At 42.3% G+C, this 22,438-nt stretch overlaps 1 protein-coding gene and 1 long non-coding RNA gene across 2 annotated transcripts; one reads left to right on the top strand and one right to left on the bottom strand.

The window, feature by feature from the left end:
• Positions 1-658: 658 nt before the first annotated feature.
• Positions 659-22,330, bottom strand: LOC142153207 (uncharacterized). The gene is made up of 3 exons (XR_012691457.1): positions 22,121-22,330; positions 1,509-1,693; positions 659-1,416 (listed from the first exon to the last, which is right to left on the bottom strand). It is a non-coding gene; the product is annotated as an uncharacterized LOC142153207 (long non-coding RNA).
• On the top strand, positions 20,674-21,737 carry LOC142149607 (RAD9, HUS1, RAD1-interacting nuclear orphan protein 1-like). Its single transcript, XM_075204930.1, has 2 exons — positions 20,674-20,734; positions 21,005-21,737. Exons 1-2 carry the CDS (start codon positions 20,674-20,676, stop codon positions 21,601-21,603), a joined length of 660 nt encoding a protein of 219 aa, XP_075061031.1. The 3' UTR covers positions 21,604-21,737.
• Positions 22,331-22,438: the final 108 nt, after the last annotated feature.

Here is a 22,438-nt window from a genome sequence, read left to right as displayed (position 1 = left end):
TGTCTTCGGAATGAGCGCACACTGCAGACATAACTACCCCAATTACTGCATCACTGTGCCAAAATCAGCAGGTTTAAAATGCACAGTGCAAATAGATTATCATGCTGATCATTTTAAGACAGACATGCAGTGGTCGGGGGTCGGCCATGTCTGCACCTCTGCAGAGACTTCCTGCCCGGAAGACAGAGCAAGGTGCAGCGATGTTAGATGCCGTCTACTAGGCAAACAATGAAATTTACACACAGGGTTGTATCGATCAGATGGGTCTATTACATTTATTTATTAAAGAAAATGAATGTCAACAAAGAAGAACATATCCACTAAAAGTGTGGTTTAATCAACTATTATGTGATATATGTTATGTAATATTGTTAAACTTTCCCTTTTCTTTCTTTAGACAGTAATTATTGTTGTAGTAATTTATACAGATTTGTGAATGAATATTGTGACTATGAGGTCATGTGATGTATACAGCATAATAGTACAAAATGTTGTAGGACATCTAGAGGATTAGAGATTTTGGGGCCTTTCACAAATTTTGGGTGATGAACAAATAAAAACTGCTCATACTGATACACATTGTGATTTGTTTTCTCAAATGAGATATATAAATCTGAATTATTATGTTTTATTAATAAGGTTCCACAAGGTTTCCGCATTACATACAGATAAGAACAATGGGTACAGATAAGCAGAATAATAAATACATGGATGTAACAGAACAAATCACATGATACAGACACAATACAGCACAAGTGACTATAGGGACAGAGCGTGGGCAGACATGAGACATAGGGTCTGAATTATCTGTGGACACAACTTGTGTATTTAAGAAACATATGTAACCTGTGCACACGTGTGCCCGTATTCACAGACAAGCGCACATGAGGAAGACGTTGGAGATAAATGTGTTAGTAACACACGTGACAATCAGCGTCATTACATAATAATGGAATCTTCTATGTGATCTTGGAGCAGTTGCACCATTTTGCACTACAGACGTCTTTACTCCTAATTCCCATCTGAACGCACATGTCTGCGTTTCCTTAGTTACCCTCATTCCCCTTATTACTCCTAAATAATTACTGCATATTAACCCTTTCAGTGCATTACCTCATCAACCTGCACTATTCCATGAGAACAAAAACCCCTTTATAACATTACTAACAAATATGTCTCATTATTACAGATTTGCTGAGAAACAATAAAAAACACAGGAAAAGGTTTTTTAAACAACAAACTTTTTTTTAATCAAACAATCAATAAAGAAAAATAAACATTTTAACCTTTTTAACAACGGTACAACTAAATTAAGAATAATATTTTTTTGTTATCAAATGAAGATATTTTTGAATATTTGTTCGATTTTTCTATATTTTTTCTACAACATGATCAGGGGTGGGACGTCTTCTGCACCTGGAAATAATAAAATAAAAATAAAATTAGCAGACTTTTATATTGAAAAAATTAAAGTGTAAATATACTACTAGATTATTAAATCAATATACTTCCATTCTTCTTCAGGGGCCTGGGATGGGCTCCCTGTATCTTCCAACTGGGGCTCCTGGGGTTCCTCCATGTGGTTCTCAATGATCCTGAGGGTTCCTCCCAGGATCCTCATGGGCTTCCGCTAGGTCTTCCTTGGATTCCTCTGGCTCCTCCTTGGCCTCCTGTAGGGGGCGATGGCAGCGTTCTGTTGGAAGTAATATAACACATTAGTATTTTATTAAATATTATCTCTCTCTCCTAGATAGATAGATACATAGATATAATGTTAGGTTTCAATGTTAATTATTAAACACAGATGACCCCACAGGCGGGGACACCCGTGACCGGGCGGAGGAACAACAACCACATGAAGGTCAGTGGATAGTGGCAATAGCTGAATCTCGCAAAACAATTGTTCCAATTGAAATCACCACAGATTTACATGAAAAAATGGATCATATCAGAAACAAGACGATGACTCACTCAACTTGTGAGAGATTGACTGATGCCATTATTTCTTATATTGGAAATCAAAGTGACGGTCCTCTTGCCCCTGTGGCACCTATTGCCCCTCCTGCCCCTGTGGCACCTATTACCCCTCCTGCCCCTGTGGCACCTCCTACTCGGGTGACCTGGAGGCAGCCATGATCAAGCAACACAAGAAATATTGGGCCAGGAGGCAAATCAGTGTGCAAAACAAAATGATTTTTGTGTGTCTCACTTGTGTTTGTGTGTGTCATTATTTTGCTGCTTGTACCACTAATTGCACTGTATTTTTTTTTAAAAAAATTGTTCCCTTGATTATTTGTCCATTTATTGTAAGCGTTACATTTTAAACAAACACAAAAGGTACTTACATATAAAGTAGCATGAAATCACATATGCCTTGAAGGCCGAATATTCTTGTGAATCTGGAGGACTAGGATTGACGTCATCTTCCTCCTGACCAGCAACCGCGGCCTCTTCCACTCATGGAACCCCACTCTGGGTGGCAATATTGTGAGAAATTCCCTTATGCATTGTAGATTTTGGGGTAACACATTATAGACTAGGGGGTAATATTAAAATGATAATGTTAATGGTAATGGGAACAAATAAATGTTCATGTTAAGCCACACAATAGTGCCCCCAGTTTATATTAACGCCACATTAGCCAGTGTATGCGACTCACCTCTTGTAGACAGTGGTTACATTCCATCTTGTTCTGTATAAAATGATAGGTTGACTGAAAGGTGATTTATGACCCTGGGTGAGATGTGGGATTGCTACTTTTCACTGATAAATGTTATGTGCCCGCCGTCTCATGGACGCAGGGTGTTACGTTGCATGAACTGATGTGATAAGAAACTTTACGTGGCACAACGCACTGGGGGTTATGCTGGCATGTTATCGTGGCTGTAGGGCAGGATAAGGGCTGCCGCCGATACAGCAAATTTTTTGGCCGGCCCCTGCACAGGTGAGAAGCCAGGGTGCTGTATGCTGCCGCCGTGCGGCGGTGCCTGCGAAGGGGCGTGGTCAACATGGTCATGGCTCGACTTCGTTAGACATGATATATTGGTGGAAATTCAATTGCCGGCGATGTGACGCGCAGATTGCCGGCAATTACGGTAGAAATCTCCACTCATTTTCCCTCGCACCCCAGGGAAATTATGGGTGGGCATTTCTGTCAAATCTCCGCGGAGACACTTCGCGGCTAATTGAACTCCCTATTATGTATTAAAATTGTGTTACTCTCACCTACCTGTGATTGTAGCTATCACAACCTGGTACTGGATTCTTGCGTGGATCCTGCAATGTTGGGAGCTGTTGGAAAATGTAAATATGGAAAAGCGAGCAATAAGTGTACACCGTACATAACACAGATCATGCAGTATATAATACATACATTATAATAAAATATTACATTTATCACAGCCTCCCCAGACACATCACACCACCCCTCAACTACATCATGCATCACGCCACCCCCTGCCACATTAACCATCACGCCACCCCCCAGACACACCACGCCATCCCCCAGGCACATCACACCACTCCTCAGTTACATCACACATCACGTCACCCCTTAGCTACATCACGCCACCCCTCAGCTACATTACCCATCACGCCACCCCCTGCCACATTACCCATCACGCCACCCCCAGACACATCACACCACTCCTCAGTTACATCACGCATCACGTCACCCCTTAGCTACATCACGCCACCCCTCAGCTACATCACGCATCACACCACCCCCTGCCACATTACCCATCACGCCATCCCCCAGACACACCACATCACCCCCACAGACACATCACAAACGGGCACAATGCCATATATATATATATATATATATATATACACATACATAATGCTATTTACACATACAAAATGTCACACATATATAATTTCATACACATACATACTGCCATAGACATACACACAATTCCACATATATACTCAAAGCCAGGCTATAACACCCATCCCCCCCCAGTCCCTTGTACTCAACTCGGGCTAGATTTACTATCAGGCGGTTTTCCGGCGGGTTTGCATTGCAAACAGCTGGATTTACTAATGGGCGCATTTGAGCTTCAATTTGAAGCCGCTGGCGATGTCACGGCGGGATGTAATGCTCAAAGCCGCCGGCGGCTTTGAATAGAACATGGCGCTTTTGCTTTAAATGACGGCGCTTTTGTGTAAAGGCGGTTTTTTTGAAAATTACACCTGTCTCCTGGCCTGTTACTATTGGCTATTTTCAAAGTCAGGAGATTTGACATCACAAGCCCTATATAAACCATTGGCCTGACACTTTTTTCTCTGATAGGGTTTTGAGGAGTTTTGTGAGAGGAGTTTGGAGGATAGTGGTTTGCTGAGAGTTGGTGAGAGTTGGAGTTTGGTGGAGCGATATCTGATTGAAGTGTGAGTAGTCCTGTGGTATTTTTCTGTTTTGTACATTTATTTTCTAATTTATTTTCTGTCTTGTATTTTTTGTATTTGACTTGTCCTTTGTCTGTGTTACTTGTGTGTGACTGTGTGGAGAGTGTGTCTGTAGGTAGTGTAGTTTGTTCTTTGTGTTTGTAAGTCCTTCAGTGTTTTGTGTTTTTATGTCTTCTGTGTAAAAATGTCTAGAGATAGGAGGGGAGAACAGGCTGAGGAGAGGGAGATGGAGGTTGAGGGGTCAGAGGAGGGAGAGGGAGAGGTTGAGGAGACAGGACAGGGCAGGAAGACCAAGACAGGGAGGAATGTGCGCTTCTCACATGATGAGAATTGTGTGTTGGTGCACAACATCATTCCCTGCTACGAGGTCATCCTAGGGAACCTGGCAGCCCGGACTCCTCTAAGGCGGCGTCACCAACTGTGGGGGAGAGTCTGTGATGCCGTGAACGCGGTGGGCCCACTGAAGCGGACAGTGGCACACTGCCGCAAGCGCTTCTCTGATATTAAGAGGAGGCTTAAAGAGAAGATGGCCCAGGAAAGGAGGTCTACAAGGCGCACGGGTGGTGGCCCCCCACTTCGTATGGAGTACACCACGTACGAGGAGGAGCTGCGCCAGATAATGCCGGCTGAAATTGTAGAGGGCATAAATATGCAGGACACCGATTCGCCCTCTTTTGGCCAAGTAGTTGGTGAGTTATTTGTTTTTTTTACCCTAACAGTATTTTAAATGCTTTTTTCTTTTTAAAATGCTTTTTTCTTTTTTAAATTCTTTTTTCTTTTTTAAATGCTTTTTTCTTTTTGTTTTTATTTTTAAAAGTGTTTTTTTTTTACTCTATTAGTTTGTAAAGGATTTTTTTTTTACAAGACTTCTGTTTTTTTTATTCGCAAACACATTTTTGAAATAAACCGTATATTTTTAACATGTTTTTTGCTGCAAATACATTGTATGCTTTTTCTATTACATCCAGAATCGGCAGGACCGCAGTTCACTCCCAGTCCCAGACCTACACCTCCACCTTCAGCGAGAGATTCGGGCACAGACGAGCAAGCAGGTGCGTGATTTCTGTTTAGGAGAGAAATAATGGCGTTAATTGATTTTCTGTGCAAATGTTGCTGTCAATGTTTTTTTTTTGTTTTTTTTTAATTGTTTGCAATGAGAACTTAGGGCTACATTTACTAAACTGATATGTTGCCTATAGAAACCCATCAGAATATACCTTTACTTTATTTATTGCATTCAACAAAATGACAGCTAAAATCTGATTGGTTGCTATAGGCAACATCTCCACTTTTTATAGCATGCAGTTTAGTCAAAATAACCCAGCATGTACTACACAGATGGAGTACTAAAATAGTAGTAGTTTACCCCAAAGCACGGTCTAGCAGCATTTGGCTGACTAAATGCTTATATTTGTAGGTTAAAAAGACTTTGCTTTTTTATCCCCCTCAGCCATACATAGTCCAAATGATAATGGGTAGTAAAAGGATAATAAGCGCATCCTTAAGCAGGTAGCATAGGACAAGAAATCAGGAATGCACACATTGTGAAAGAATCTGTAGTTGCTAAAGAATATTCTTTCCTATCCAGTGTTCAGAATGCAATATACAAACATATTATATACTATATACTTACCGTCATTTTTCATACACAGGGCCCTCTTCATACCAGGCACCTCAGACGGAGTCCCTGGAAATGTCCCCTGAGCCAGAGGATCAAACGACCATCACCCTGGTAACAGTGGATGCCCCTGTGTCTGGCCTCCAGAAAGTTTCACCTGGCCCTGCTGAACCATCACACCACCAACCTGCACCTGCACCTATGGACCCAGCCAGAGAAATGGCGCAGTCTATTGGCGCATTCCAGCAGCCGCAAACAATGTTCATGGACAGGCAAACTCACCACATGTCCCAAATTGCGGCCCAGTTGAGGCGGATACACCGCTCCAATCAACCGTCTGGCAACTGCTTTAGAACAAACCAATGTGCAGCTGGCCCAAATGACTGAGGCTGTGGAGGCCTTACATTCCACAGTACGTGAGGGGAATGCCAATGTGACCCGGCTGGCAGGGCAACTACATTCAGAAATTGTAGCCCGTTTACCGACACCTATGTCTTCAGCCACCACCAGTACCGCTAGTACGCCTAGCACATCTGTACAGAGTACTCCAAGGAGAGGTGCTCGCACCAGGGGGGGGCGAGGGAGGGGAGAGAGTGGCACCAAGCATTGCGATATGCCTGCAAAAAGGCGTCGCTAGTGCAATAATTATTATTGCTTAATGTTTTCAATTGTTTGTGTAAGCATTATACGTTATTATTTATTGTGTTCTGCAATAAATGCAGTTAAATTTCTATGGTGTCAGTCTTTCTTTTCTGCTAATTAAATAAGAGTATACTGATGTTTTAAAAACTATGCACTAATTTCACTTAAACATTGACCTCTGACTGTCACATTCCAGGGATGTTCATATTTACCACATGAGGAGTACACACTATCCTCTTTTTAAAGGTTCCAATTTACAAAACATTTAAAATAAAATAAAAAAATTGCACTCACATAAAACACATTTTTGAGCAATAAATGTTTATCATACTATGTACGTAAAGTAGTTTGTAATTAGACGGTCTCTAATCTCCCTTCCGCCCTCTGTGCTCTGCACATCACCAGATGTGACACGGACCCCTTCTTCTTCACTGTCTACTGCAATAATCGAAGGGGTAAGTTGATGTATTGCTAGATTATGTATCAAACAGCCAGCCAGGATAATATCAAACCCCTTTTCAGGTGCATACATAGCCACCCAACCAGATTATTCTAGTAACCTGAACCTAGTTTACCAAAGTACAAAGGTACGCTATAACACACCTCTACTAGTGGGTATGTGCCTCATTGAATTTGTGCTGTGCAGATGTGTGAGGACGCAGCAGAGGAGTCATCAGCCAGAAACCCATTCTTTATTGAGTACATTAGAATTGCTTTTACACTCTGTTAGGGGTTTTGTTGCAATATTAAAAAAAAAACAACAAATGTGGAACTCAGTAAATAAATTGCATGGTGGGAAAACACAAGAGAAAAAGAAACCAAAACAACACTGCAATTACAAGACACTGGCCTTTTAACATATACAATCCCAAAAGAAAAAACTTTGTACATGAAATGGCCCTTTTCCTTCTGTTATGATTGACCAAATACCTGACACAGCGCACTGTATGAACAATCTCGCCGCTCACAAGCAGCGCTTTCATTTTGGTCTTTTGAATGGCGGTTTTCCGGCGGCTTTATAAACCCCCTAATAGTAAATCCGGCTGTTTGTATGTTGAACATTGTTGAAACCGTCATGGCGCTGTATACAGAGGCGGGTTTGGAAACATCATTTCTGGCCGTTTGGACGGCGGGTTTAGCCTTAGTAAATCCGGTGATGGCTAAACCGCCGCCAAACCCGCCGAAAGTCGCCGGGTTTACAAACACGCCTGTTAGTAAATCTAGCCCCTCATCTCCAGAGGCTGATAGCTCCACGGCTGTGCTCTGAAATGACAGCAGCCTGGCAGCAGTCTGATTTGTTGCCTTGCTGCCTGTCTCCATTAGTTCAGTGACAGCCTGTCACTGATTTGCTGTTCCGATTAGCCCCACCCCCTGTCAATTAGCCCCGCCCACTCACGGCTGGTGAATGGGAGGGGGGAAACAAGCTTACTGTCTGCAGTAATTAATATCCGCTCCCCCCAATTAGTATCCAGTCCCCCCTCGCTCTTGGCACCCCTGGGTCGGATGGGAGACTTTGAATATGTAATGTGAGCCAGTTACAGTGTCTCGTCTATGAGCAGAAAAAGTTTAGGTGGCCAGGTGGAACTGCAGCAGTTCAATTTCGGCAAGCTCCTGTGTTTCTGAAAGCTGCTCCAGCGTGCCAGATGACAAAGCTCTGCGTGCCAGGTCTGGCACACGTTCAGGGGGTTCCCGACCCCTGTTATAGACAAAACATACAGCTAACAAATGTGAAAGTCAAATAATTGGATGAAGTAAACCAAATTGATTAATATTGTTTTGGTACGCCGTGCGATTGCTATTGATACGCCACATGTTATGACGCAATCGCACAGATTCATAACACATTTACATTCACATTTACACTTGTAAATAATGCACATTTATTAAAGTTCTGTCGGGGGTATTCCACCCGCGGACTTCACTAGAGTCCTATTAACTTCTCGTTCACACGTATTTTGGTATAAATCACCCAAGGACGAAGACAGTATTTAGGCTAGCCGAGAGTTACACACGACACAGACACAAATGTATGTATCAAGATGTAAAAACTTTATTTATTTATTAGGTTACAATAATATATATATATATACATTAGGACAAACGGTAGTGAGAGGGAACGGCCATCTTCTAAGCCAATAGAATCTATATGTCCGATGACACATACTATTTCCAGTAAAAGCGCGCCTACACAATCATTTCTCGTAAATGCATAGTTCTAAGTTCCTGTTTCCTGAAAAACGATACTTAACACCATATTTGGCCTAAAGCTAGCTAGAGTCTGCAGTTGCAACAGTATAAGGAAATGATATTGATACAAAATGGAGTTACATTTTAGTATTAACCTCTCTATGCCTCCTTCAGTTCCAATCCACATTTATCTATTAGTAAAATGTATTAGATTGTTTATACATAAATTATAATATATTAAAAGTATCGAAGGCTCAGGATATAGGAAATATTTCATGTTTAGTGTCATTTTGATCTGCACATTACCATATCTAATCCGCTACTTTCAGCTTTGCGATCGCTTCCTGCAATCAATAGTTATGGAAGATAAAAGATTAAATGTTCAAAATGACATTGTACGAAAACTGGTTTGGGTCAGTATCCTTGAGAAGCACATGTTTTCAGCTGTTGGGGAAGGTGATCACACCTTCCCAGAGAAATCCTTTGAATTACTATCACACGCCGGGTGTGCGGGCAGCACACCCGACACCCGGCAGACTTACCTGGCTCCGGCGCTCCGCTCCGTCCTGGGCGCCGCCATCTTGGATTCGGGTCTGCGCATGTGCAGACCTGACAGCTTCTTTAAAACTTCTACTCTCCTCTCATTGGTGGATTCTAATGGCGCTTAGTTTAAAAGGCACTTCCTCCTTACCTACAGTGCTTGTTCTTTGAGTCACCTCCTGGTGATAGAAGTGGCTTCCTGTTAGCTTCCAGCTATTCTCTTCCATCCTAGTCTGCAGAGCTGACGCTCATCTCTGGACATCGTCTCTACATTTGACTACAGAGCTGACGCTCATTCTACTGAACTTTTTACCACATAGTTGTCTGCAGAGCTAACGCTCATTCTACTGGACTCCCCGCCACATAGTGGTCTGCAGAGCTGACGCTCATCTCCGGACATCGTCCCTACGTTTGTCTACAGAGCTGACGCTCATTCTACTGAACCTTTTACCACATAGTGGTCTGCAGAGTTAACGCTCATTCTACTGAACTTTTTACCACATAGTGGTCTGCAGAGCTAACGCTCATTCTACTGAACTTTTTACCACATAGTGGTCTGCAGAGCTAACGCTCATTCTACTGGACTCTCCGCCACATAGTGGCCTGCAGAGCTGACGCTCATCTACGGACATCGTCCCTACGTTTGTCTACAGAGCTGACGCTCATTCTACTGAACTTAACACCACAAAGTGGTCTGCAGAGTTACACCGAACGGCATCATCTTCTTTGCCTTTACTTATTATATTTACCACTCTTACTACGGTACATCTGCCAAGTCTCTTCGTAAGAACCGTGACAATTACCCTATAATCAGCAGACAACTGGAACATCATTAACCCTGAGCCAATGAATACCCCTGGACATGATGCTTGTTTACATGCTTTGGAACCACAACAATCGCATTGGACAATGTTTTATTGGTAAGCGATAAAAGGACTTCAATACACAGCTTGGTCCATCAATATTTTAACTTTTTAAGATTCTGTGTCAAAATCTTACAAAAAACTAAATCAGTATAAAGATATATATAATATTTCTCAAATATACAAAAAAAAATGATAATGTATGCAACTATGTATAAACTGGATCACATAGGCAATACACTCCTAACATATGAGAACATAAAACCGTATTGCTAATGTATGCAACTATGTCTCAACATTTTATACAATTTACTGCAAACCAAATTGTCAATTCATTTAGGGTCATTTATTTTTTCTCACAGTGAACTACATTTTTATAAAGGGTCAGTAAGAATAAAACACCCCCACATACAGACGTATGCAATGTTTTTGAAGTAAAATATAATACTTTTTGCTACAGAGACGCACATGTGAAAGTTTCACCTACTGCTTTTATCTAAGTAGTCAGCAGTTTTTATTTTACAAAATGGCACAATCGCGTGCACCTGCCATGATCTTATAATGTTGTTTGCAGAGATGAGCGGTGTCAGGTGTGCAGGTGGATGTCAGATTGTGAGAGCGAATACTGTGTTTGGTCATTACTATCATCTATCAGTTACATCTGTGTAACGGGACGGATGGTTGGCACCCTGGAAGTTGTGTAAGATTGGATTCCACAGGTCCGGTGGTATGGTAGAGAGGCAAAGGTCCCTCCAGTATTATACAAGCCCTCACTACAGGAAACCCTAGAATCTTTCCTCTCCACTCCCCCTGGCTTAATACCTGACTTTTTCAGGTTTTCACATTACTTTCTTGCACATACAGTGCAAGCGCCGATTCAGAGGTCCACTCTGCGCATGCGCGAAAAAGCGCTGTACTGCACATGCGCAAAATGGCGCCCGCCATCGCTATATAAGACAGCACTGTATGCTGGTCTAAAATACTCCTCCTGATGAAGTCTTTACATGACGAAACGCGTTGAGGTTGTTTCCTATCATCTATTCCTGGTATATTGAAGGCTCTGCTGCCCACCTGGTCCGTGAGAGTTTTCCCTTTGAGTACTTTTGTATGGAGTCCATCGGTGTTCACTTCATGGAGTGTCCAGATATCCACACTGTGTAGCAGTATTCCTTATACTACAGGATTACAGATAAGCATTTAAAATATATATATATTGTGAGTGTGCATTTTTTATGATATATGCCGATTAAATCGTTTAAAAAGTACTACACTATATGGCTCTTTCCTTTTTAAATATCGGCTGAGTGGAGTTTGCAAGCAGTGAATTTGCTGTGGTTGATGATCCAGATATATTATATCTTCACAAGCAGTTTACACATCGGTTCCTGATTCACTTGGCCGTCTGGAGACTACGTTCAGATTATTCTGACACAGATAAGCTGTTTATTTATATCTATTGGGTACGCGGCCACCTATTATTATATACTGTACATCACGGGTGCCTGTGACACTACATCTTTTGCTTTTCTCTGTCTGCATTTCGGTATAGAGCTGGAGTATCTGGAAGCTGTTGAATAATGACTGTACCAGCTTGCTAAGATTCATACTTTGCATTTCAATAATTATTGACTGTCTGGGTGATTGTTACCAGCTAACACTACCTATATTGGCGCCACTTCATCCTCCTATCTTTGTATATATTGATTCAGTATAAAGATATATATAATATTTCTCAAATATACAAAAAAAAATGATAATATATGCAACTATGTATAAACTGGATCACATAGGCAATACACTCCTAACATATGAGAACATAAAACCGCATTGCTAATGTAGGCAACTATGTCTCAACATTTTATACAATTTACTGCAAACCAAATTGTCAATTCATTTAGGGTCATTTATTTTTTCTCACAGTGAACTACATTTTTATAAAGGGTCAGTAAGAATAAAACACCCCCACATACAGACGTATGCAATGTTTTTAAGGTAAAATAAAATACTTTTTACTACAGAAACGCACATGTGAAAGTTTCACCTACTGCTTTTATCTAAGTAGTCAGCAGTTTTTATTTTACAAAATGGCACAATCGCGTGCACCTGCCATGATCTTATAATGTTGTTTGCAGAGAGGAGTGGTGTCAGGTGTGCAGGTGAATGTCAGATTGTGAGAGCGAATGCTGTGTTTTGTCATCACTATCATCCGTCAGTTACATCTGTGTAACGGGACGGATGGTTGGCACCCTGGAAGTTGTGTAAGACTGGATTCCACAGGCCCGGTGGTATGGTAGAGAGGCAAAGGTCCCTCTAGTAGTGTTGGGATGAAACAAGTTACACAGGGCTAAGACTGCATAAACTCGTATGTTTATTCTCTTTGGCGTAGGGTTTTACGTCCACCGCAGATAAGTAGCGATAATGTAGGAAAATAATACTATGAGAACTTCAATATGCAATATTATTCAACATGTCATAAAATAAATAACAATTTAGGAATCTTATACCAACAATATCAGCAATATGCAAACACAAACCACTAGAACACATAGGTCACTGAATAAATATATCTCATTGGAAAGTGAGGCCCTAGTGCTTCAGTGAAATGGGTTTCACTAGATAAATATTTTTGAATGACAACCGATTGTTAAAGGGTTAATTAGACATTTACGCTGCAGCAGATTATTTAGACAAATCAATCACAATAGACTTTTAATGCAATTATACACTTATCAGACAAAAATCAGTAGAGATGCAACAGGGGTTATTCCAACTTGATCAAGTTAGATGTTTTAGAAGAAATTATTGTAGACTAGGGTCACTGTACAACAGACAGAACGTCCCAGGGGTAAATTGTGATCCACAGGTTAAAGCTGGACACATGAAGCTTATTGACTGTAACAATCCTGTCCAGGTTTGCTACTTTCCCTGTCTGCTCTGTTCTCCTGTGGATCACATGACTTGCCCTCAGGGCGGGCCATGTGATGTATAAGACTACGTAGACTTCTGTAGTTTGGGGTTACTGCTCGTTCTAGTGTTTCGTGGGTAGCGTTATCGTGCATAGATGTGGATGAATGATGTCTGCACGCAGCCTAAGTGTGTATGGTTATATAGGTGTGGCATTTATATCATATGGGTAAACATATCTATCATGTGGTGACACTTCAGACCCTCTTATGTAAATTGAATGTCAACTTGATTTGAGACTAAAAACAAAAAATGCTACGATACATTTAGGTGTGAGAGTTGGAATATTCTAATATTGGTATTGAGGTTTAAAACAGTATTGCTACTTTATGAATTGGGGTGGTACAAATGAGTGGTAAGCTGATTTGTACCCCATGCCAGTCCTAATAAAGTGTTTTACTCATAAATGAATTCATATTTGCCACACTGATAACATCCAGCCAATGCACCAAAGCAGAAAACTCTGCACATAGCTTAGTCAAGAAAATGTATTAAAGGAGCACTCCAACAATGCTCTATATAATAACTATATACAATATACATGTCCGCTAAGGCAAATATCAGTCACTGACGAGCTTCATGAAAGTCCATGCCGTTCCCCAATACTGTGAAATATAAAGATATTAAACAAAATCATTAAGTTAACTTAACTCTGATGACATGTAGTATACTATATGGAGTATAGTCCTCATTATAACATATGGTCTGCTACATGACGTCTATTAAATCCGACACAGTGATATAAAAGGAGAAACTTATGTGTTTCAACCCTTTCGCTCTTTTAAAATATGTCAGAAGGAGAGCGCCATTCACCAGATGAGATATCCGCCTCAGAGCTTGACACGTCTCCCGCCTCTAGTTAGCCTACATTTCCATTGATTATTATTATCGTAGATTTGTAAGGTGCCACAGTGCTCCGCAGCGCTGTACAGTAGGGAAAACAGGACATACATAAAACAGGGACATATATGGCAGACAAAATAAATGCAGACATGAAAACAAAGGGTATGAAGGACCCTGCTCATTAGAGAGCTGACATTGTAAGTATAAGAGGGCACAGCTGAAACAAGAGGAGCTAGTGTGGCTTAGAGTGAATATAGGGATAGTTGTGAGTGTGCATTAGTGTAAATAGTGTTATCGAGGATAAGGTCACTTCTAAAAAAGAGATGGGTTTTCAAAGAGCTTCTAAAGATTTGAAGGCTGTGGGAAAGTCTGATTGAGCGTGGTAGGGAATTCCATAAGTGAGGAGCAGCACGGGAGAAGTCTTGTACGCAGGAGTGAGAGGTGGTTATTGATTAAGTACAGCTACGTTCCTTTCAATGTCTTTACTTGTAGTATCATGATCAGCACTATGGTTTAGTGGTTAACACTTCTACCTCACAGCACTGGGGTCATGAGTGCGATTCCTGACCATGACCTTATCTATGTGAAGTTTGTATGTTCTCCCTGTGTTTTCCTGGGTTTCCTCCCGGTGCTCCGGTTTCCTCCCACACTCCAAAAACATACTGGTAGTTAATTGGCTGTTATTAAATTGATCTTAGTCTCTCTTGGTCTGTGTGTCTGTATATGTTAGGGAATTTAGACTGCAAGCTCCAATGGAGCAGGGACTGATGTGAGTAAGTACAGAGAGTACAGCACTACGGAATTGGTGGTGCTATATAAATAGCTTCTGGTGATAATGATAGTGTGGTGCTGAGAGTTTTGTCCTCCATTTGTTTGCCGTGATCGTTGCTCTTTAATTATCATATTATATATTCTGCCATTTTCACCCACTGAAAGATTTGTGACACAAAAGCCTTGCACAGTCATGGCCAAAAAGTTTGGAGAATGACACAAGTATTGGTTTTCACAAAGTTTGCTGCTTCTTTATTTTTAGACCCTTTTGTCAGATGTTGCTATGATATACTGAAGTAAAATTACAAGCATTTCATATGTGTCAAAGGCTTTTATTGATAATTACATTAAGTTTATGGAAAGAGTTAATATTCACAGTGTTGACCCTTCTTTTTGAAGACCTCTGCAATTCGCCTTGACATGCTGTCAATCAACTTCTGGGCCACATACTGACTGATGGCCGCCCATTCTTGCCTAATCAATGCTTGGAGTTTGTCAGAATTTGTGGGTTTTTGTTTGTCCACCCGCCTCTTGAGGATTGACCACAAGTTCTCAATTGGATTAAGGTCTGGGGAGTCCCCTGGCTATGGACCCAAAATTTTCATGTTTTGATCCCTGAGCCACTTGGTTATCACTTTTGCCTTATAGCAAGGTGCTTCATCATGCTGGAAAAGGCATTGTTCATCACCAAACTGTTCTTGGATGATTGGGAGAAGTTGCTCTTGGAGGATGTTTTGGTACCATTATTTATTCATGGCTGAGAAGCAACCCCATACATGTCTCAGGATGCTTTACTACTGGCCGGACACAGGACTAATGGTAGCGCTCACCTTTCCTTCTCTGAACAAGCTTTTTTCCAGATGCCTCAAACAATCTGAAAGAGGATTCATCAGATAAAATTACTTTACCCCAGTCCTCAGCAGTCCAATCCCTGTACCTTTTGCAGAATATCAGTCTGTCCCTGATGTTTTAACTGGAGAGAAGTGGTGTCTTTGCTGGCCTTCTTGACACCAGGCCATCCTCCAAAAGTCTTTGCTTCACTGTGCATGCACATGCACTCACACTTGCCTGCTGCCATTCATTTGCAAGCTCTGCACTGGTGGTGCCCCGATCCCGCAGTTGAATCAACTTTCAGGAGACGGTCCTGGCACTTGCTGGATGTTCTTGGGCACCTTGAAGCCTTCTTCACAACTATTGAACCTTTCTCCTTAAAGTTCTTGATGATCCAGTAAATGGTTGATTTAGGTGCAATCTTACTAGCAGCAATATCTTTGAAGCCCTTTTTGTGCAAAGCAATGATGACTGCACGTGCATCTTTGCAGATGACCATGGTTAACAGAGGAAGAACAATGATTTCACGTACCACCCTCTTTTTAAAGCTTGCAGTCTGTTATTCTAACTCAATCGCCTGACAGAGTGATCCCCAGCCTTGTCCTCGTCAACACTCTCACCTGTGTTAACCAGAGAATCACTGACCTGATGTCAGCTGGTCCTTTTGTGGCAGGGCTGAAATGCAGTGGAAATCTTGTTTACGGGATAAAGTTCATTGTCATGGCAAAGAGGGACTTTGAAATTAATTGCAATTCATCTGATCACTCTTCATGACATTCTAGAGTTTATGTAAATTGTCATCATAAAAACTGAGGTAGCAGACTTTGTGAAAAATAATATTTGTGTCATTCTCAAAACTTTTGGTCATGACTCTAGTATGTAGAGGTGAATTTGTTTAAAACGGACAAATGAGGTGACATATCTTATACGTTTCAGAATGTGACACTAATGATTGTGTAGGCGCGCTTTTACTGGAAATAGTATGTGTCATCGGACATATAGATTCTATTGGCTTAGAAGGTGGCCGTTCCCTCTCACTACCGTTTGTCCTAATGTATATATATATATATATATATATATATATTATTGTAACCTAATAAATAAATAAAGTTTTTACATCTTGATACATACATTTGTGTCTGTGTCGTGTGTAACTCTCGGCTAGCCTAAATACTGTCTTCGTCCTTGGGTGATTTATACCAAAATACGTGTGAACAAGAAGTTAATAGGACTCTAGTGAAGTCCGCGGGTGGAATACCCCCGACAGAACTTTAATAAATGTGCATTATTTACAAGTGTAAATGTGAATGTAAATGTGTTATGAATCTGTGCGATTGCGTCATAACATGTGGCGTATCAATAGCAATCGCACGGCGTACCAAAACAATATTAATCAATTTGGTTTACTTCATCCAATTATTTGACTTTCACATTTGTTAGCTGTATGTTTTGTCTATAACAGGGGTCGGGAACCCCCTGAACGTGTGCCAGACCTGGCACGCAGAGCTTTGTCATCTGGCACGCCGGAGCAGCTTTCAGAAACACAGGAGCTTGCCGAAATTGAACTGCTGCAGTTCCACCTGGCCACCTAAACTTTTTCTGCTCATAGACGAGACACTGTAGCTGGCTCACATTACATATTCAAAGTCTCCCATCCGACCCAGGGGTGCCAAGAGCGAGGGGGGACTGGATACTAATTGGGGGGAGCGGATATTAATTACTGCAGACAGTAAGCTTGTTTCCCCCCTCCCATTCACCAGCCGTGAGTGGGCGGGGCTAATCGACAGGGGGTGGGGCTAATCGGAACAGCAAATCAGTGACAGGCTGTCACTGAACTAATGGAGACAGGCAGCAAGGCAACAAATCAGACTGCTGCCAGGCTGCTGTCATTTCAGAGCACAGCCGTGGAGCTATCAGCCTCTGGAGATGAGGGGCTAGATTTACTAACAGGCGTGTTTGTAAACCCGGCGACTTTCGGCGGGTTTGGCGGCGGTTTAGCCATCACCGGATTTACTAAGGCTAAACCCGCCGTCCAAACGGCCAGAAATGATGTTTCCAAACCCGCCTCTGTATACAGCGCCATGACGGTTTCAACAATGTTCAACATACAAACAGCCGGATTTACTATTAGGGGGTTTTATAAAGCCGCCGGAAAACCGCCATTCAAAAGACCAAAATGAAAGCGCTGCTTGTGAGCGGCGAGATTGTTCATACAGTGCGCTGTGTCAGGTATTTGGTCAATCAGAACAGAAGGAAAAGGGCCATTTCATGTACAAAGTTTTTTCTTTTGGGATTGTATATGTTAAAAGGCCAGTGTCTTGTAATTGCAGTGTTGTTTTGGTTTCTTTTTCTCTTGTGTTTTCCCACCATGCAATTTATTTACTGAGTTCCACATTTGTTGTTGTTTTTTTAATATTGCAACAAAACCCCTAACAGAGTGTAAAAGCAATTCTAATGTACTCAATAAAGAATGGGTTTCTGGCTGATGACTCCTCTGCTGCGTCCTCACACTGTTAATGACATAATAATAGTTGAGTTCCGTATATACCGTGGAGATGACTTTGCGTCTACTTATGTTTTTCAGAAGTGTTGTAATGGGAGAAACAAAGTGTGGGAGGGGAGCCATCAAATTGTGACTGAATGGCATGCATGAGCTGCATGTAACGGTAGAATGCAGTATGGGGAAAGTTAAAGTCTCTCTGGAGTTGAGCAAAAGATTTAAATATATCCGAGTCATAGAGATGGCCCAATGCAGACACCCCGAGTTGGTGCCAAAAGTAGTCATTCCTTAGTTTATTTAGTTCAGGTAGCGCAGTATTATGCCAGATCGTAGTGTCTGCATCAAAGCCCTCCCCACCAAGGAGTTTGTGAGCCATGTTCCACACCTAAATTTACTGGTTAACAATAGGAGGATCAGAGCTAAATGACCGACCCATCAAAAGTGTGAGGATACCGGGATTGGAACCAAAGCTTACTAGATACCCGGTTCTCTAGGTTCACAGGCCACACAGGTAAGAAAACAGGAAATAAATAATAATCCCTTTTATTAAACAAAGTGCATGCACTTAGTAAAATACAACAGTGCTCCCCAAGGAGAAACTTGTTCCCCCACCAAATATATCAAGTGTTAGAAAATCACCAGTGCAAGTAAAAACTCCCCAACAAAGTCCCAAGTAGGTTACCTCCAAGCACAGAGTCCTAGCAGGCCCAAACTCCTGGTAATAGAATCCACAGCTGACAATCCAAGTGGGCCAGGGTTTCTGATCCGTGAAGTAGGTCGGTGTATCTTGCTGATCCCAGCCACTCGGCCAACTCTCTACCAGCTTAGTGGGACCCTGGGTATTAGTCTCCCTACCGATGTAGGCTCACCAATTCCCCATAATCTGCGAGTGTCTCCCGATGGAGTGTTAACAGAATCGGTCCTAGAGGTACACTGTCCGATCTGTGTAAAGAAGCTTCTGTTTCAAGCATTCCTTTGTGGCCCTGAGAGAATAAGGTTACTCTCAATCAGTCCAACTCCTCACTCTCTCAAGATTCTCCAACAACAACCCCCTCCCCACACAGCTCTTTTTTGTCCCTTCTCACAAGACCTCTCATCCTGGCCACCTCCCTGAATCAACCCCCCACTCATTGTCCTCTTGTGATTGGTGGTGTGAAGCGTTTGGGTGGTAACAGGGGTGGAGGTAGAGCATGACATCAGTGGTCTCCCACCTGCAGTGATGGTGCCATTCAGACTGTGTTGAAGAGTTGCTAGAATAATAGCAAACAGGGAGAGTCCACCTCCTGATTTTAGATAAGGTCCTGACCCTCCTCTTTTTAAACCCTTCCACTCTTTTTTGATATCACAGGGTCCACAGCTGTTTCACACTTCCTGTAAGCTGCCTCCCCCCTCCTTTTCTGGACACCACAGCAATAACAGATCTGGCCACCGAGCGGCATTTAATAACAGAGTGGGCCACAGTTGTTCAGTTGGCCCACTGAGGACAGACCGGGTTGGCACAATATTCCCAATATAAGGCCCGGGTCTGTCACAAGGAGCACCTGCAGTGGTGTAAACGGGGGCCCCGCCCACTCACCAAGGAAACCCATCAAAGCGCTGTTGCTACAGACATTCAACCACCCAAGTAGATGCGATGATTGAGCCGCCAGATAATAGAGCATAAGATTGGGTAATGACAGGTCTCCCGCAGATTTGGATTTACAAAGAGTGCTTAATTTTATCCTGGCTCACCTGTCACCCCAGATGAATGAGGAGAGAAAGGAGTTAATGAGCTCGAATACACGGTCGGGGATGTAGACAGGTGAATTCTGTAATGCGTAAAGATGTTTGGGTTGTATAATCATCTTAAACAAATTGATTCTAGCAGTCATAGTCAATGGGAGCCGTTTCCATGTATGGGATCTAAGTTTAAAGTAGTCAGTGATGGGGTCAATATTCAATTTGACATAATCTGTTGATTTAGGGGAAATCCATATACCAAGGTACCTGAAACGCAGCGTCCATTTGAGGGAGAGATCAGAGGAGGGCAGGGAAGGGAGAGTGACCTGAACTGGAAAAATATTGGACTTATCCCAGTTAATTTTAAGCCCAGAGTAATGGGCAAAATTGTCAACTGTCCCTAAGAGGTTGTTCAGGGACACATCTGCATATGACAGAAACAATAACATGTCCGCGTATAAAGCTATAGTATCTGTGGCCCCGCCAGCGGCGAGGCCCCGTATTCCAGCATGGGAACAGATCAAACAGGCCAATGGCTTGATGGATAACGCAATAGTGCTGGAGATATTGAGCAGCCCTGACTGGTGTTTTGAGTTCTTTTAACATGGTACTAGATTTTTGTATCACTAGGTGCAGTGGAATTCTTCTGGTGCAGAAAAGGAAATAGAAAAAATACTCTGACGCCCTTTCCCGGGAAACAAAATTGCTGCTGTTGCTAAGAAGCTAGTAATGTGCTACTGATTACTGAACACCGCCCTGTTCTATCCCTTACTCTAGTCATAGAATCCATGTATTATATCCTAGATGTAGCTGTGAACCTGAGGTGGCACCAAGTGCTTGTCGCTGCATGTACTGAATAAGTAGGGAAGGTTAGAAGCAGAAGGTGCTCTGTATTACTCATTGTACCCTTAGGGAGCACCATATGGAGAATTTGGCTCCTTCACTGCATTGAGTGAAGTGGGAATCGCATAGGAAACAGCTAATTGTAGGACTTACATGAATGTCGGGAAACTAAACCTGCTTTTCAACACATACAGACGTCACTGTAGATGAGCTGTGTTCCTTATGGCTTTTGACTGTTGTTTAATCCAATTGTTTGTTGCCAGCATTAACCATTAGTACTGGTCTCTATCATACAGGTGTCCCCGCAGTTCAATCAAACGGTGAGGCTGAATTTCCCGGCACGTCGGCGCCTCCGGAACACCTCTAACAACAGCACCGTACAGAGCCGCACTGGGGACGTTAGTCAAAGTCGCCTGAGGGCGCCGGGGAGAAAACAGAGTGTCTGCAAATTTCCATCGTTATCATTTACTAGCGAAGAAACTGCCACAATAATACAAACCCAGTCGTTCTGTGCAAGGAGGCCGAAGCCAAACCTAATTCCCTCCGCCCCAGTGCCCAGGTCCCCTGTTCTGGATCGGTCATGTAGTAAAGCTCTTAGTCCCCCAGATATACAGACTCCAGAAACAAGCCCAACTCAGAGCAGGCTGCACCCACCTGGCATAGCTGGCATTCAGACACCAGTTTCCAGGGGATGGGCAGAACCGTGTGATACACCCGACACATCGCTGGTAGACGGCCCAGGGCAGGTGCTGGCAGAGGACACCCCGGAGCATGAATACGGGGTCCGCATCACATGGAGGAGACGGCAGGAACTCATGAAATACCTGAAATCACGAGGGAAGCTAAAGAGCAGCGAGGTCCTGGTGAGACCATGAGACTATATATAGACTGAGATGAAACGTCTTATAAATCACCCCAATATGCTGGTTATGAGATGGAAACTTACAATGACTGTAACTAATTATACAGAAATGATAAGTCCTATATTAAATCTATGAGTGCACTTGAATGACATGATTCCCTTGTAATATGGCTGTAATAATGTCTATACCTTTAATCGTCCAATAATAAGCATTCAGTACAAATAGCTTTGGCACTTGTGTGCATCCTGTTGTGTCACCAGATTTGGAAGATATAAGGTGCATATTATATCACGTCTGGACATTGATATGATGACAGAGCAGGGCCGACTAACTGCTCCATGGTTAATATGGCCGCTAGCTTTGGTCCTCCTGGCTGGATGACTGAAAAGGTTAGGTACATTCTTGATTGAAATTAAGAGGTCCAACGCACAGGTGGTGTCTGACAATAATTCCTAAGGGATGTCCATCTAATATATGCTTTCACGCATCACCTAGGACAACATGTTTAGTATTATTTTTTTGTGATTACCTTTTTAGTATTCTTTTCATTCACGATGCCAGTGTCTCTCGGTGTTGGCAGTGCCCGTCACCCTAGCAACCCCACTGATTATTTCTCTCTTTGGCTTCTTCTCATTGACAAAGAAATTCTGTGTCCCAGACACCCAGCTGCTTCCTGAGCACATGGAGATGTCACCATGACTTGCTGGGGTCAGGGGTTTACTGGGTTTAGTAAGATCATCTCTCCCACAGCGCCCCTAGTGTTATTAAACAAGTTTACAGGCTTGGATATCCATTATATTTTATGATATTACATGTTCATACTACACACCTGTCTGCTCTGCTCTGC

This window comes from Mixophyes fleayi, chromosome 4 (assembly GCF_038048845.1).
Source record: "Mixophyes fleayi isolate aMixFle1 chromosome 4, aMixFle1.hap1, whole genome shotgun sequence".
NCBI classification, from domain to species: Eukaryota; Metazoa; Chordata; class Amphibia; order Anura; family Limnodynastidae; genus Mixophyes; species Mixophyes fleayi.
This window is presented reverse-complemented; position numbering and strand designations above follow the sequence as displayed.

Excerpts from the sequence above, each read along its gene's own strand:
- LOC142149607 (XM_075204930.1), top strand. The coding sequence starts at position 20,674 with ATGTATTATATCCTAGATGTAGCTGTGAACCTGAGGTGGCACCAAGTG. Across the intron at positions 20,735-21,004 it reads CCAAGTGCTTGTCGCTGCAT|TACTGGTCTCTATCATACAG; the intron begins GTACTGAATAAG and ends ATTAACCATTAG.